Source organism: Balaenoptera physalus (genome assembly GCF_965194825.1).
Source record: "Balaenoptera physalus genome assembly, chromosome: 5".
In the NCBI taxonomy this organism is placed as follows: Eukaryota; Metazoa; Chordata; class Mammalia; order Artiodactyla; family Balaenopteridae; genus Balaenoptera; species Balaenoptera physalus.
The window spans coordinates 44,931,324-44,946,955 of record NC_138884.1 but is presented as its reverse complement, the minus strand read 5'-3'; the positions used below and the strand labels follow the sequence as shown (position 1 = coordinate 44,946,955).

The 15,632-nt window shown below is 38.7% G+C and overlaps 2 protein-coding genes across 3 annotated transcripts in view; both read right to left on the bottom strand.

Moving 5' to 3' along the window:
* The window catches only part of LOC309661711 (contactin-associated protein-like 3), a 58,668-nt gene extending 45,385 nt beyond the window's left edge, over positions 1-13,283 (bottom strand). Inside the window, exons 1-2 of one of the 2 annotated variants that reach the window (XR_014264170.1) lie at positions 13,047-13,283; positions 6,779-6,870 (exon numbers count right to left, since the gene is read on the bottom strand). Coding sequence is in view for 1 of the 2 variants with exons in the window: in XM_082463670.1 (XP_082319796.1) it covers positions 4,786-4,870 (85 nt within the window). In the remaining variant the exon portion in view is untranslated. Of the gene's footprint in view, positions 1-4,785; positions 5,005-6,778; positions 6,871-13,046 lie in introns of those variants that run through there. The other variant, XM_082463670.1, reaches the window with a different exon arrangement.
* LOC309661491 (protein transport protein Sec31A-like) overlaps positions 1-15,632 on the bottom strand; it is a gene marked incomplete at its 3' end in the record, with an annotated part of 222,919 nt that overhangs the window by 187,400 nt on the left and 19,887 nt on the right. The gene's annotated exons all lie outside the window — the stretch shown is intronic.

Here is a 15,632-nt window from a genome sequence, read left to right as displayed (position 1 = left end):
GCTTACTAAATACCTCTCTCCATATTCTATGCTCATTTTCCCCAACCTGTTTCACTGAATCACGAATGGATTCCCCATTCACCTGCTCCAGGGGCACATCCTCTGATAGGCTCCCTCCCTAAACCAAGGAACATATTACATATGGTCTAATGCCTTTCAGAAATAGGTAGACATAAGTAATTCAATCTAAATATCAACCAAAATACTGACATTTTCTTATTCAGATTATATCTCTTCTTCCTCCCCAAAGATCTGAAAATTCATAAAGAAACAGTAGATTCACAGGGATAATCCTGATTAACTTGGAGGATTCGACTCACTCTAGAAAACCACTAAGCACACTATTGAGACAAAAAGAAGCCTGCACCAATTAAAACAGCAGCAGGATTTTAGTCCATATTACCCAAGGTGAAAACTTCTTTATGGACTGTATTGTCTTAGCACACATGGCATTACTTGAGATTGACTGTGCTCACATAGCAATAGAATATGTTGATGACACTTAGCAAATAATTACAAAGAATCTGTGCCCATTGAAATAACAGGAGTTCTGACAAACAATACCCTTGAGAAGAGACATTTGATAAACACACTATTAGACATTCACTTAAATCAATTCTCACGATTTTATACTTCTTAGCAGTTGTAGCATTATGTTCAGTTCCTCCATTCTGCAATTCATGTATTTTTATACCAAATTCTTAAGGTTAATCATGTTATTGGGTTAGGATAATTTATACAAGTGTCTCACTATTATACGATGTATGTTATTTTTATTTTAAAAGAATAATATTGTGTGATACTATCTATTAGAGGATCATATTAATAAACTTTCATTAAAGATGATACAGTAACACTTTAGCACATAAGGAGCCATTGCTCCAGTGAAGAAAGGATTCAAATCTGATACAAATCTTCAAATTGAGGTGCTAATATATTTGCCTAGATCAAGCACTAGGTATTACATGAAGAGCACATGATGTTTGTCTCCCATGCTGGCCAACAAAATGGGCTTGATCTGCTCCCCCAACCAAGGGCAGAGACCTCTCATACATATGCAGGACATAACAGGGAGGAGACATTGTTGGATAAAAACAAATCCTGATTACCACTCCTAGAACAGTGATTCAAGTTGTGTGCCCCACCTGTAGTGGGCCAGAAATACATCTTTTCTTCTCACAACAAGAAGGGCACTTTTGACAGGGGAAGGAAACAAAAGAAGACTTCTAGAGAAAATTACAAGTACTGAGATTTAACAAGGTGCGGATGAGTGTGTAACACTCACTAAATTGAACCTCTGGGTCTACAAATATCATCACTTACGTCAAATAATCACCATCAACAGCGGCTGAAATGTCTAACACTGGCTTCAGTCCTTTTCAGAGACTTCAGTCCTTTTTCTTTTCACTGGGGAGTAGAGTTAGGGAGGACAGCAGCTACTAGCTATAGCTGGCACTTTACTTATATGGGGAAAATAATTCAGCTGTAAATTAACTTCCAATTGTGTTGTTCCTTAATCGGGAAAGAGTGAACATTACTCCTCAAAGTGACATGCGATCCAGGAGACAGATTTACAATACTAAATATGCAATCAAAATACTGACATTTTCTTATTCAGATTATATCTCTTCTTCCTCCCCCCCCCCCAAAAGATCTGAAAGTTCATAAACAAATAGTAGATTCACAGGGATAATCCTAAAGCAGAGAGCTACTGCCCTCTTCCACTTGTGGCTCATGGTAGGAAGTGAGCAAACCAACCACTGTCTGCACAACAACTTCTGGAAAACAGGGCTCTAACTTGGAATCTATATTCTAACTTTCCTCTTGCATTCCATTTAAGAGGATAACTCCATTAGAATAACACTTAAATCTTGAGTAAATACAAAGAGTTCTAGAAGGCAGACCAAGTAGAGATGCACAATTTTTAAATATCAGGTCCTAGAGGATGCTGTCCATTCAACTTGTTTTATCTTCAAAAAGACAGAGAATAAGAGAAAAAAAAAAAAAGCCCATGTTTTTGGCTATTTAGAAACATTACTCTCGCTCTGTGTAGACTCCTCCTGATTTAAAATTTCCCATTAATTATAAAGATTCGTGTCAAAACATGGATAATTTCTGAGATGTCAAATGTTTCAACCAAGTCCTGTATGAGAGTATGTCTTATGCCAGAACCTCACCCAGGTTGACCTCACCCCCACCCCCCCGCCCCGTCTGACTAATTTACTACTGAGAACCAGTTGTAAATAGAGGAAAAATGTCACTGTATCCTTTTGGGGAGAAGATCTTTACCTTTTTAAAAATTTACATACAGTTCTCATTATTTTATCAGGGCTTAAGAATATTTCATTTTTGTTAGTTTTAAAGTCTTGTCTGAAAAGATTACTTGAGTTCTTAAAACACTTCTTAGGAATAAAAGGTTAGCGATCAAAAGACTTGAGCAAATGCTGGTGTTCGTGATTTCTTGTTGGTAGCCTAAATCCCATCCTGCTGGCAAACTCCTCTTTAGAATTTCTCAAATGATGGGACAGGACTAAAAGAACCCTCTACCTTGATTTATGTAGTAACAAATTTCAAATATGGGTTTGAAATACCTTGCTTGTATATACATCTACACATACAAACAAACACCTCCCAAATATTCGAGAGTTAAGGAAAAATCCAATTGGTCAAATTAGCTAATCTAGACTATAATAAGATTCATTCACCATTACTTCTACTGCTACAAAGGATACTGTCAAATGAGATTAGCAAGCAATTATCAAACACAGTTTGTGTACCCTCTATGAATCTTTAAGTCTGCAAAGACATTTAAATATATACTTGACACTTGAACAACTATAGTAGCCATCTTTGCAGTGATCAAGGACTCTATAGTATCTAAAATGTTCTTAGCCATGCAAATTTACATAGGTACTTTTAACTTACTGAACTTTTAATCAGAGTACTAAACACATCTAAATAAAACAGAGGCTGAAAAGTGAAAACTAGCATTGACATTTGAAGAGTCAGCCAGAGACCCAGACGAACTGAGCTTAGAGATATATTCAATTCAGAAAAGGCTATCTGCCTGGATATTCAGACATGGAGCACCTCAGAGCATGTGACTCTTAAAAAAGATGCTCAGTATGAAGAACATGATACCTCTGCGGATTTCAGGGAATAAAATACAAACAGAAAAAAAAGAAATATCAAAATAACTGATCTTGCAATGTCCTGTAATCACAACTAAGGAGACAAGAAAGGCAGCACAGCACTCTGCTTCTCTTATAAGGGAAGGATTTTTGAAGCCATGTTTCCTTTAAGTAAGAGTGACCTCTGGTGACTTTTTAATTGCACCTCAGTGTACTATGTTAAATTATTCTACAATTCTTTTATACTAGCAAATCATTTAGTACTACATTTTAAATGTCTTAGCAAAGTGATAAATGCTTTACCGCAGGACCTAAGGATTTCATGTAAATGCCTCCATTTTAATTAATTCATGGAAATTGTGCCCAAAGCTAAATTAAAATTCTGTCTGAAACACGGGGCAGTATTTTCTTAAAGGAGACTAAGGCTCATTTTCAGGAGTGACTCATATAATATGGCATTAAATCAGCTGATACTAAATGATGACAACACAAACTTATCACAGCCTCGGGGCATATATGGATGAATGCTGGAAGGGTAACTCTTTGTACAATATGCTTTTCACTTTAGCACAAACTTCCTGGTAAGGGCGGAGTTCCCCAGCCCACCCCACCCCCAGATAAAACTGGATACCCAGCAGCAAGGTCGGTTTCTAACATGCCTACTAGCACTTTCTTGAAATGCATAATAGCTTGCCTTACTCCCTACAACCTGATTTAAAAAAAATTCTTGAGGGGGATGGGGTGTGGATGTAAGATTAACGGGGCTTTCTTCCAATCCCTCAAGGAAAGAAAAGCCCTATGATGGAGATTTCAATCTGAATAACACTTCGAAAACTTTTTCCGATTTCCAGATTAAAATGCCTTGAGGTCGGCTGAATCAATTTGGCTAGCATCTTTAGATCAGACTCACATTGCCAGTCCAGAACTGAGAGGTTAATACATCTTCACTGAACCAACAAAATGAGAAACACAGCACATCACAATATACGAGCATGTGCACTTGCAAATGAACCTGAATGGCAGGTTATGTTTTTCCTTTAAGCAAAAGCCTTCTAATTCTGAGGGGTCTATCCTTCTCGTAATTCTCGGGACTAACCAGGTTTGCCGCCTGGGCTCTGCTGCGGAACCTGCCCGCCGCTGCAGCGCCCCAGTTCTTGGTACCCGATTCCGCAGGGCGCCAACTGCAAACATCTACGCTAATGCAGGACCCGGCCAGGTCGGCCAACGATTTCCTTTCTGACATAAATCCTGCAAAATGTATTCATAGTAAAAAGAAATAAATGACATATTGGCATGCTCTTCTCTCCTCATCTCCTGCTATTCTCTCTCTCTGGTCTCTCTCCACCTCAATATTCTCATGCTAATTTTAGGTTTTACTAGAACTTGAGCTTTCTCAATGAATATTCAAAACAACAGCACACAGACAAAATTCACCTCACAGACAAGTCAAAACAGGCTTTGTGTATTACAGACTTGACAAGTGGAAAAACCATTGTAAACCATCCTATCCAAGCGTTGGGACTTTGCGATGTTTTTTAAATGCCTCATTTTCAGAGGCAGACCAGTGATTCCATTTGTAAAATTCAATTTTTTTTAAAAAAAAACACGAATTCTCAGTTGCCAGTATAAGTTTTAAAAGATTTGCTGTACTCACAAGTATTCCCTGCTGCTAATGTACTCCAGGGCTGGGCAGACAAAAGAAACAGCATCCTGAGACAGGCTCCCGCGGCGGAGTCCATGTTCACAGTCGCCGGGGCTCCCCACCCCAAAACCCAAGGTGTCCAGACAGCTGCTCTGAGCCGGAGTCTGCAAGCTCCCTCCCGCTCGGGGTAGCTAGCGCTCCCTCCTCCGGGCTCGGCGAACCCGCGCAGCCGGCGGGGAGGGAGCCCCAACCTGCAGCCACACCCCCACCCCACCCCCACCCGCTCCCTCCGCGCTGCGAGCTCCACGCGTCCCGGGCGCTCCTGACGGTGGCGGGAGGAAGTGCGAGTCAAGTCGGTGAAGGTCTTCAACCTGCGCTCGCTCCGAATCCGAATCCGAATCCGCGGTCCTAGCTCCTTCACCGGCAGGTTTCCCACTCTGAACAGCTGAGCAGGTCAGTGGACTTCAGTCTGAGACCGAGCTTCACCACGCTGATGATGCTTGAGCATTAACACCGATGCTAGGAAAAATGTGAGTTTCTTTTTTTTTGGTTGAAAAGAAGTTAGGACAAGTAACTAACCCGGTTTGAAGAAAATATTTACATGTACTGAGAACTGTTGTAAAAAAGACTGCTTTTGTTTTCTCAACTCATTTAATGATTCATATTTAAAAATAAAAACCTAAAGAACCTTATTATGGTAATCATTTCGAAATATATACGGTTATATATACAGTGTTATGTGTCAAAATACATCTCAATAAAGCTGGAAAAAATTAAAATTAAAAAATCATTAATTAAAACACCGACCCGACTTCTACTATAATGTCAGCATTTCATTATGTATATTCCTACTTGGAGATTTGAGAATTGTGGTCAGCAGATATATAAAACTAAAAACTGGCATCCTGGGAGAAGGAATCTTACTCCAAATATCATCACGGAAGTGACCTTATGTTAAGTAGGTAAACTGAATACACTTAATTGAAGAATGAAGAGTTTTGAATCAACTTCTATATACTGTATGTGTATTCCTTTCCATTCAAATTCTTTAATACAATTACCCAAAAGTTCATATTGAAAAATGATGGAATATAAAAGGCGTCTGAAATAAATAAATAAATGGATAGATAAATAAATGGATAGATAGATAGGCAGATAAATAGATAAATTGTTTCCGAGTATACAGATAGAGGCCTGATGGCCCATGGAGGAAGAAGGATTTCAAGATCCATGACCTTGAGGTAAGTCACATGGCCTCCTCTACTTCCTAAAGAGGCCGCCAGCAGATGTAAATGAAGGAGGGATGAGCATGGCATCACTAGGATCAATACTCTCCTAAAACTGTGACCAGACTCATGACAAATGTGCTGAGACTTAGGAACAGTGTCCAGGCATTCTTGCACCATCCAAAGTGATCAGAATATGAAAGTAACTTTAACCTTGAGTAGGGCATTATATGCCTGAGAACAAAGCAGAAAAGCTGTTTTTATTATTTCTATTCTGCAACCTGGGTAAAAAACAAAAACAGGAATAGAAAATGTAAATAGCTTGGCAAGGCCACAGAATTTACAAGTAGAATTTGACCCAAATATGTAGATTCTGATCCCAACTTTCCAGCTTTCTCCACTCCTACTCAGGGCACCTGGGAATCAGGAACTCTTCCCACCCACCCCATCAATCAGCAGTCCTGGGAAACACTGAGCAAAGCTTGCTCGGAGGGTGCATTTAGAACCTTGAAAAAAGCCACAAGCGGTAGAGTGACCTTCATTTATTAGTCAGACATTTTCCTAGTGCCTAATACATGTCCCAGAACCTGAATATGGTATTTCTAATTTATAAAGCAAATATAAATTAATGATTTACATTAAGTGTCTAATATTTGTTAAAGCCTATACAACAGACAGTCTGTGTGTGTGTGTCTGTGTGTGTGTAATCTAAATAAATGGTCACAGCATTCCTTTGAAGTAAATGTTACTATGCCAATTTAATGGATAGACAGACTAACCTCAGAGAGTTTAATGGATGTGTCACAAAGCAAGCCAGACTTGGACCAGGTCAGCTGAGCTCTGAAACCCCTTCTCACTGGCCCTCAGGTCTCTGAAACAGAAAAGTTGTCACCTGCGAAAACTCTATTCAGTTGTTCATGGGAAATCCATTTAAAATGGGTTAGAAGGCGCCTCAATAATTGATGTCAATTAAAACCAAAAAGGGCAATGCTGGTAAATTACTTGAGCAGACATTCAGGATGGATTTTCCAAGTCAGAGATGAAACAGCCCACGAGGGATTGAGATTTGCAGGCAGATGTCCTTGTGCGGTGCACAGCATTGACCACTGGACAGCACGGGGGCTGTTACATGATCTTCCAAGACAAGGGCAGCCCCAGGTGAGGAGGCTTGAAGAGACCAGGCAAAGCAGGGCCCAAAGCAGGGACTTGCTAGCAGACAGCTGATGCGACTCCTGGTTTTACCCCTTTCCAGCTGCCTTCTTTCGCTGGAGACTTCGTGGCTTTGTGCTTCACTTTTCTTGTGTGTAGAATGGTGATGATAGCCAGTCATAGAGCCATTATGAAATTACAGGTCTGAAACCCCCACAAAGGGATGGAAACTGCTGAGCATTCCACGTACCAGCCCCAGAGCTGCCCTGGGAGTTGGTACCCACCCGTGAGACCCCCGGCAGCTGCTCAGCATCTGTGATCCTCAGCTTCGTTGTCTGTTTCATAAGATAATAGAAGTCTTACCAGCAGACAACTGATCCAAGGGTTACAGGAGAAAATGAATGTCAAGTACTTAACACCATGCTCATCCACAGGGCGCTGGATCAGGTAGGCTGATGCTAGAGCTCCAGGCTCAGAGGAGAAAGGATGCCTAACGGGACCGCCAAGGCCTCCAAGCTAAATCCCTGCAGGTCAGGGGCAGTCCGCTGCATTCTGTGACCTGTTTCCACAGCCCTTTGCTCTTTTATGTAAGAAAGATGACAGATAATCAACAAGGACCTACTGAATAGCACAGGGAACTCTACTCAACATTCTGTCATAATCTATATGGGAAAAGAATCTGTAAAAGAATGGACACATGTATATGTATAACTGAATCACTTTGCTGTACAACTGAAACTAACACAATATTGTAAATCAGCTATACTCCAATATAAAATTAAATTAAATTTTAAAAAATCAAAACAAAGCAAAGGTGAAGAAAATGTGTAGATCTAATCTTGCACATTTCTCTAAGTGATGATTCAAACCCCACAAATCACGCATGCGCATATATGTATGTGTCTGCAGAGTTCACACCAAACACAAAAGAGAACTTGAAATCAGCACACGTCACAAATAAAAGACAAGAAATCAACTTCCGATGTTCAGAAGTGTGTGGACCCTCATATGTGTAAGTGCAGACAGGCTGCCTAGGAAAGTATATTCTAAGTGAAACTACACCCTTGGCATTTCCTGACCAAAGTCTTCTGTTTTCCTGCTCACCTGGGAGCAGTCTGTGCACTCAGGATTCCCTACCGAGAAGAGGAAGGATCAACTCACCCCACCCGAATGAAATCCTTTCTCAATGCTCTCCATAGATCAAAACATGACTCCATTCATTTTTCTTCTTTATTCAGCAGTTTTCTCCCTGTAAATTATTTCTGCGTGTTTTATCTAAATCTGGGAATACATTTAACTTTACTCTTGTAATGGGAACAGATGTATCATTAAATCCTCTGAAAGAATACTGTGAATAAAATAGAATAGTATTTCTATTAGGAGTCATTTTTCCCATAAGCCCCCAGGCAACAAATCCTGAAGAACAATTATGGAGAGACAGACTGCAGGGAGAAGAATTGTCACATGTGTGATAAAAAACACACTGCACGGTGTCTTCGCAGGTTATCTCTGATGAGCTATGTTCCCTATAATTAGCCCTTGGAAGCCCTGGTTTTAACAACCAAAGGATTATGCATCTAATTACATAAATCTCAGCTAGAGAATAGTCAGCCTCATATTGTTATCCGAAAAACTAAGTTTGCCTCTTGGTGGGTGTCGAGCCAAAAGACACAACCAACACAAAGAGTGAGAGAAGGAAGGATTTGTTACTTGCAGCAAGTAAGTAGAACACTAGGGATCTTTCCCAAAGCGGTGTCTCCCGAAACAGCAAAACTGGGGAAGTTTTAAGCTAAGGGTACATGTATATTCATGAAAGGGCTTGGGAGGTAGGCAGAGCCCAGGCTTTAGTTGATTGAAATCCGGAGGATCAGAAAAGGTCAACGCCATCATCCCTTAGGTTCCGTTTGACCTGGTGCTTGAGTGCTTCAGGCTAATCTTTACCATGGAAACAGAACTGGAAGTCTTTACAACTGATACATTATTACTAGTGCTACTTCTCTTGCCTGATAACAGTCAGCATTCTTGTTTTCCCTTAAGATCCTTCATTACTGAGACCTGTTCAAGGGCAAGCACTCTGGCCAGGCTTAGATCACAAAATGGCTTGTACTAAATTAACAGGTGTTCTCTTATGTCCAGAAAGCCATGCCTGGTTTTCTTTCTCCATAGACCCCCTACCTTATCTGCTTATACTATTTCTTTCCAATTCAGCCCATTTCAACCCAGTAGGACTTTTGGGGACTAACAAACACTGGTATCTAAGATAGAACAAACCACAACTAAGAACATGAAGTATAAAAGCAATACTGCATGGTATTTCCAAAAGTGCTTAATAAACATTTCACAGGATTGTGCATAAACAACACACTTTTTCTGACATTCTGGCACAAGTAGAATCAGAGAGGCTTAACGTTAAAATGAAGTGCAGAGTCAGCTGTCCAGCATTCTACCCAATTCAAGCACCAGAGTCTCCAATAGCATCTTGCACACATGTCCACTGATGGCAGCAGCTGAGGTGCATACATATAGAGAAAAGGGAGATTCTAGAACTTCCTTCTATCATATCACAAAGAAGGATAAATTCACAGAATCAACTACATGAGTGTCCAGGAAAAAAAATTCTTTTTTTTTTTTAAACTTTTTAAATTGAGATATATTATACCCTTTAAACAAAATTTCTAATTTTATGAAAGGCATAAAAGGTCACAATTTTTCTTTACTCCTTTGGGGTAGGAAGAGGGAGGCAGAGTTGAGTGCATCCTTAAAAGTCCTTTTCTAATTTAAAATTAAAATCAACATCTGATCTTGACCTAAGAATTTTTCTATTGAGGTATAATTGACATAGAACACTATATTAGTTTCAGGTGTACAATTCAATGATTTGACATTTGTGTGTACTGCAAAATGAACATCACAGTAAGTCTGGTTACCATCAATCACCATACACAGTCACAAATTTTTTTCTTTCTTCTTGTGATGAGAACTTTTCAGATTTACTTGCAGCAACTTGTAAATATGCAATACAGTATTAATAACTATATTCACCATGCTATACATTACATCCCTGTGGCTTATTTATTTTATAACTGGAAATTTGTACCTTTTGAACCCCCTTCACTCATGTCACCTACTTCCCACCCCCATCCCCACCCCCCCAGTCTGGCAACCAACTATCTGTTCTCTGTATTTATGAGCTCCTTTTTTTTCTTTTTAAGATTACTCATATCAGTGAGACCAGAGGTTATCTTTCTCTAACTTATTTCACTTAGCATAATGCTCTCGAAGTCCCTCCATGTTGTCACAAATGGCACAATTTCCTTTTTCTTAATGGCTCAATAGTATTCCAGTGTGTGTATCACATTTTTTTATCCATTCACCCATCAATGAACACTGAAGTTGTTCCCATGTCTTAACTATTGTAAATAATTCTGTAATAAACATGGGTGTGCATATATCTTTTGGAGTTAGTGTTTTCATTTTCTTTGTACAAATACACAGAAGTGAAATTGCTGGATCATATGGTAGTCCCAGTTTTGATCTTTTGAGGAAACTCCATGCTATTTTCCATACTGTCTGTACCAATTTACATTCCCACCAAGAGTGCACAAGTGTCTCCTTCTCTTCACATCCTTGCCAACACTTGTTATTTCTTATCTTTTGATGATAATCATACAAACAGGTGTGAAGTGATATCTCATTGTGGTTTCGATTTGCATTTCCCTGATGATTAGTGACATTGAACATCTTTTCCTATACCTGTTGGTCAACTGTATGTGTTCTTTGGAAAAATGTCTATTCAGATCCTTTGCCCATTTTTAATTAGATTGTTTGTTTGCTATTGAGTTGTGCGAGATCTTTATATATATTAGATATTAGCCCATTATCAGATACATGATTTGCAAATATTTCTCCCATTCAATTGGTTGCCTTTTCATTTTGTTGATGGTTTCCTTTACTGTACAAAAGCTTTTTAGTTTGATGTAGTCTCACTTGTTTATTTTTACTTTTATTGCCTTTGCTTTTGGTGTCATATCCAAAAAATCATGGCCATGACCAATGTCCAGGAGCTTACCGTATATGTTTTCTTCTAGGAGTTTTATGATTTCAGGTCTTAAATTCAAGTCTTTATTCCATTTTGAGTTAATTTTTGTATGGTGTAAGGTAGTAGTCTAGTTTTATTCTTTTGCATGTGGCTGTCCAGTTTTGCCAACACCATTTGTTGAACAGACTGTCCTTTCCCCATTGTATATTCTTGGCTCCTTTGTGATAAATTAAGTGACCATATATGTGTGCGTTTATTTCTGAGCTCTCTATTCTGCTCCATTCATCAATGTGCCTCTTTTTATACCAATACCATACCATAGTTTTGTAATATAACTTACAATCAGGAAGCATGATGCTTCCAGCTTTGTTCTCTCTTAAGATTGCTTTGGTTATTCAGGGTGTTTTGTGGTTCCTTACACATTTTAGGATTTTTTTGCTCTGTTTCTGTGTAAAATGCCATTGGAATTTTGATAGGGATTGAATTGAATCTGTAGATTGCTTCTGGTAGTATGGACAGTTTAACAATATTAACTCTTCTAATCTTTGAGCCACAGAATATCTTTCCATTTATTTGTGTCTCCTTCAGTTACTTTCATCAGTGTCTTATAGTTTGCAATGTACAGGTCTTTCACCTCCATGGTTAAATTTATTCATAGGTATTTTATTCTTTTGATGCAATTGTGAGTGGTATTGTTTTATTACTAGCATATAGAAATGCAACCAATTTTTGTATATTGATTTTGTATTCTGCAACATTACTAAAGTTGTTTATTAGTTCTAACAGTGTTTTTTTGGTGGAGTCTTTAGGGTTTTCTATATATAATATCATGTCATCTGCAAATATTGACAATTTTACTTCTTCCTTTCCAGCTGGGTGCTGCTGATTTCCTTTTTTTTTTTTTTTTGCCTAATTACTCTGACTAGGACTTCTAATACTATGTTGAATAAAAGTGGCGAGAGTGGGCATCTTTCTCTTATTCTTGATCTTAGAGGAAAAGCACAGAGTATGACATCAGCTATGGGCTTCTCATATACGGCCTTTATTGTGTTATAACCAATTTGATTTTATTGCACAGAATTGAATCTAAATTCAACCATAAGCATTTTAATGATTATCATTAAAAGTCTTTTTAAATTGAAAACAAGACTGAGAACTCGTAATAGTGCTGGTTAATTAAAAAAATACACCCTTAAGGATTAAGTTTATTCCATAATTCCAGTGATATATTTTTAGGCTGAAGTACTGATGAATGAAGTATTCCAATGTAGAGGAATCTTGAAAATACTCTGAGTGAAATTAGTTAGTCATAAGGAACCATATATTATATGAGCCCATTGATATGAAATGTCAAAAAGGACAAACCTATAGAGACAGAAAGTAGATGAGTGTTTGCTTGGGGCTGTGGGAGATGGGAGACTTGTAGGCTAGAAAAAGAAAGATTTCTTTTTTTGGAAATTGATAAAATTTCCAAAATTTTTTTTATCAATAAAATTGATAAAATAGATTGTGGAGATGAATGCACAACTCTGTGAATATACAAAAAAACAATTGAATTGGACACTTTAAGTAGGTGAATTGTACAGTAGGTGAATTATATCTCAAAGCTGTTTTTAAAAAGGAATACAGAAACTCTAGAAAAACATTGAATCCATTGACATCTACTTTACCACACTATTCCAAATAGAAATGTAACTGAAAAATGGGAGTTAAAAAACATAAGCAGCAATATCCGTTATTTACTGCCATAATAATGCTGTGAATCAACCAGAAACCTCAGTGGCAGACACCACTTTACTGAGCTCAGGGGTCTCAAGACCACACTCTTGGCTCAGCAGGTGTTCTGGTCTCCTGCGCACCTGCCTTGGGGAGGCTGTTGTCCGCTGATGGAGAATGGCCCCATCTGAGATGACTGGACTTGTGTATCATTGCTCAGCAAACAAACCCAGGCACCTCTCACCGCGGTGGCACAGAACTAAGAGAAGAAGCAGAAAAATACAAGTCTGTTCTGATCTTCGTGTGTCACATCAGCTGGCATTCCATTGACCGAAGTAAATCTCATAACCTAACTCGGGATCAAGGGTCGGGAGAACAGATTCTGCCTCTTCAGTAAAAGGAGCTGAAAAGCTATGTGTCAAAGAGGGTGAATCCAGGAGCGTGAAGAATGAGGACCATTTAGACCTCAGTCTCTGCCCAGCACAGGGTATTTGTGATGGAAGAAAACTGAGCAGAAATTAAATATTTGCCATCTGGCAGCTTCACTTTCTCACCATTTTCACTTAAAATTGTATCAGAGGGCTTCCCTGGTGGCGCAGTGGTTGAGAATCTGCCTGCCAATGCAGGGGACACGGGTTCGAGCCCTGGTCTGGGAAGATCCCACATGCTGCCGAGCAACTAGGCCCGTGAGCCACAACTACTGAGCCTGCGCGTCTGGAGCCTGTGCTCCGCAACGAGAGAGGCCACGATAGTGAGAGGCCCGCGCACCGCGATGAAGAGTGGCCCCCGCTTGCCGCAACTAGAGAAAGCCCGTGCACAGAAACGAAGACCCAACATAGCAATCAATCAATCAATCAATTAAAAAAAACAAAAGATTCCTCATTTCCTCCTCTTCCCCTTTAAAAAAGAAAAAAAAATTGTATCAGAAACTTTGAAATATCTTTCTGTTTCATCGTGATTTAGATAATAGAAACATTTAACATTTTTGTAATTTAGCTCAAATAATGGCTGCATAATTCAAGTAGATTCAAAAGCAAATACAATCTAACTTATAATAGCAAGTTTTGATATAAATGCCACTGGATGATACTGTGAGTATGTGACATGAGCTGGATGACTTGCTTTTTAATTATAGGAACTTTTAGCTTTTGCAAAGATAACTACTTTTTAAAATGCTTTTCTAGATGTTCTTGTCTTATCACAGAAATACATTCTTATATGTACATGTATAATTCGCATAGAGAAGTGTTAATAACAACTCCCTACACACACACACACACACACACACACACACACACACACACACACTTCCATTGCTCTATTGTTATGTCATTGACATAAGTGATGAAAACTAGTTTCCTTCATGTCCATACACACATTTATAGGATTAGGTTCATTTTCCTTGTATTGTAATTACAATATGATGTTATTCCTCAGCTTGAACTAGATTAAAATTTTGCATTTGTATTTTTCATTTCCATGTGGAAAATGAAATCTTATTTTTGCCTGTCAGTCTAAAACCACTTTCAATCGTAAATTGGTCTCCTATGGTAAACCTTTAAGACCTCTTTTTTTTGTTGCTGTAACCTTTTCTACATGGTGGACTTTATTAGTTACATTAATTAAATAACAAATGCCCACCTTATTGAGCTGGGTATGCTTTAATCCACAGGCACAAATCAAAAGAAAGAAATGATTATAACATTAGAGTTAAAAAACAAAAAGCTTTGGTTGATTTTTTTGTAAAGAATGGTTTAAAAGGAACCTAAAGTCGTTCCTTTATTTGAAGGCTTAAGTAATTGTACCTGCCAGGTAATATATGAGAGGGAGGCCTCTCACTTACCCCCCCCCCCTTTTGTGTGTTTCAATTACTGGGAAGGTTAATGGTGCTGAACAGCTGAGGTATGAAGGCACCTTTCATTATCTTCCCCATCAGAAGTCCCCAGAGCCCTTTCACCTTCCCTCGTGTTTATGGGAAAAGACAGTGTTCTCTCACAGCCCAGAGTACATGAGAACCAACTTCTCACAGCCTAGCAGATCTTTGCCAACATTTTCTGGAAAATAATTCTGCCCCTTTCAGAGCCAGCGTGCAATGTAATTTGAACGCAAATACCAACATCATTTAGAATGACTGAAATAATACCTTGATCTTGTGACTTGTATAGTCTCATTCTTCTAAATTTTAACTTTAATGAGGCTTATTTATTAAGCAAGTACAGAGTATATGGGCAGAATTTTTCTTTGAATATTTTATATTGAATGAATTGAAATAATTGGGATGTTAAAGGACTAGGGAATGATAATGAACATGTATGCACTGAAGCATTTACTCTGTACTAGGTAGGTTCTCTTCTGTATCATATCCCTTTAAGACCCCTCTTCTCTGAATATCGTCCTCCATGTTGACTCCATCAGGATTCACTTACCTAGAAACAATAGGTAACCTGTGACCAGGGCAGATGTTCAGGGAATGGAAAGGAAATTACGGCTCCACCAAACCTCTCTTGCACAAGTACAGATGTGTTTGTATTTAGCCTGAGACAAAAACTTTGTTCCTTTTCCTTCATTATTGTTCCTAACATGCAACAAAGGCAATTGTAGGAAAGGCAGTGTGGCCCTAAATTCCCCCTCAGCTGATCTTTAAGAACTTCAGACATTTTCCAAAGAAGATTTTGATCTAGGGAAGGACATCAAGCTCCAAATTAAGGTGGAATATGTGGGAAAAAGGT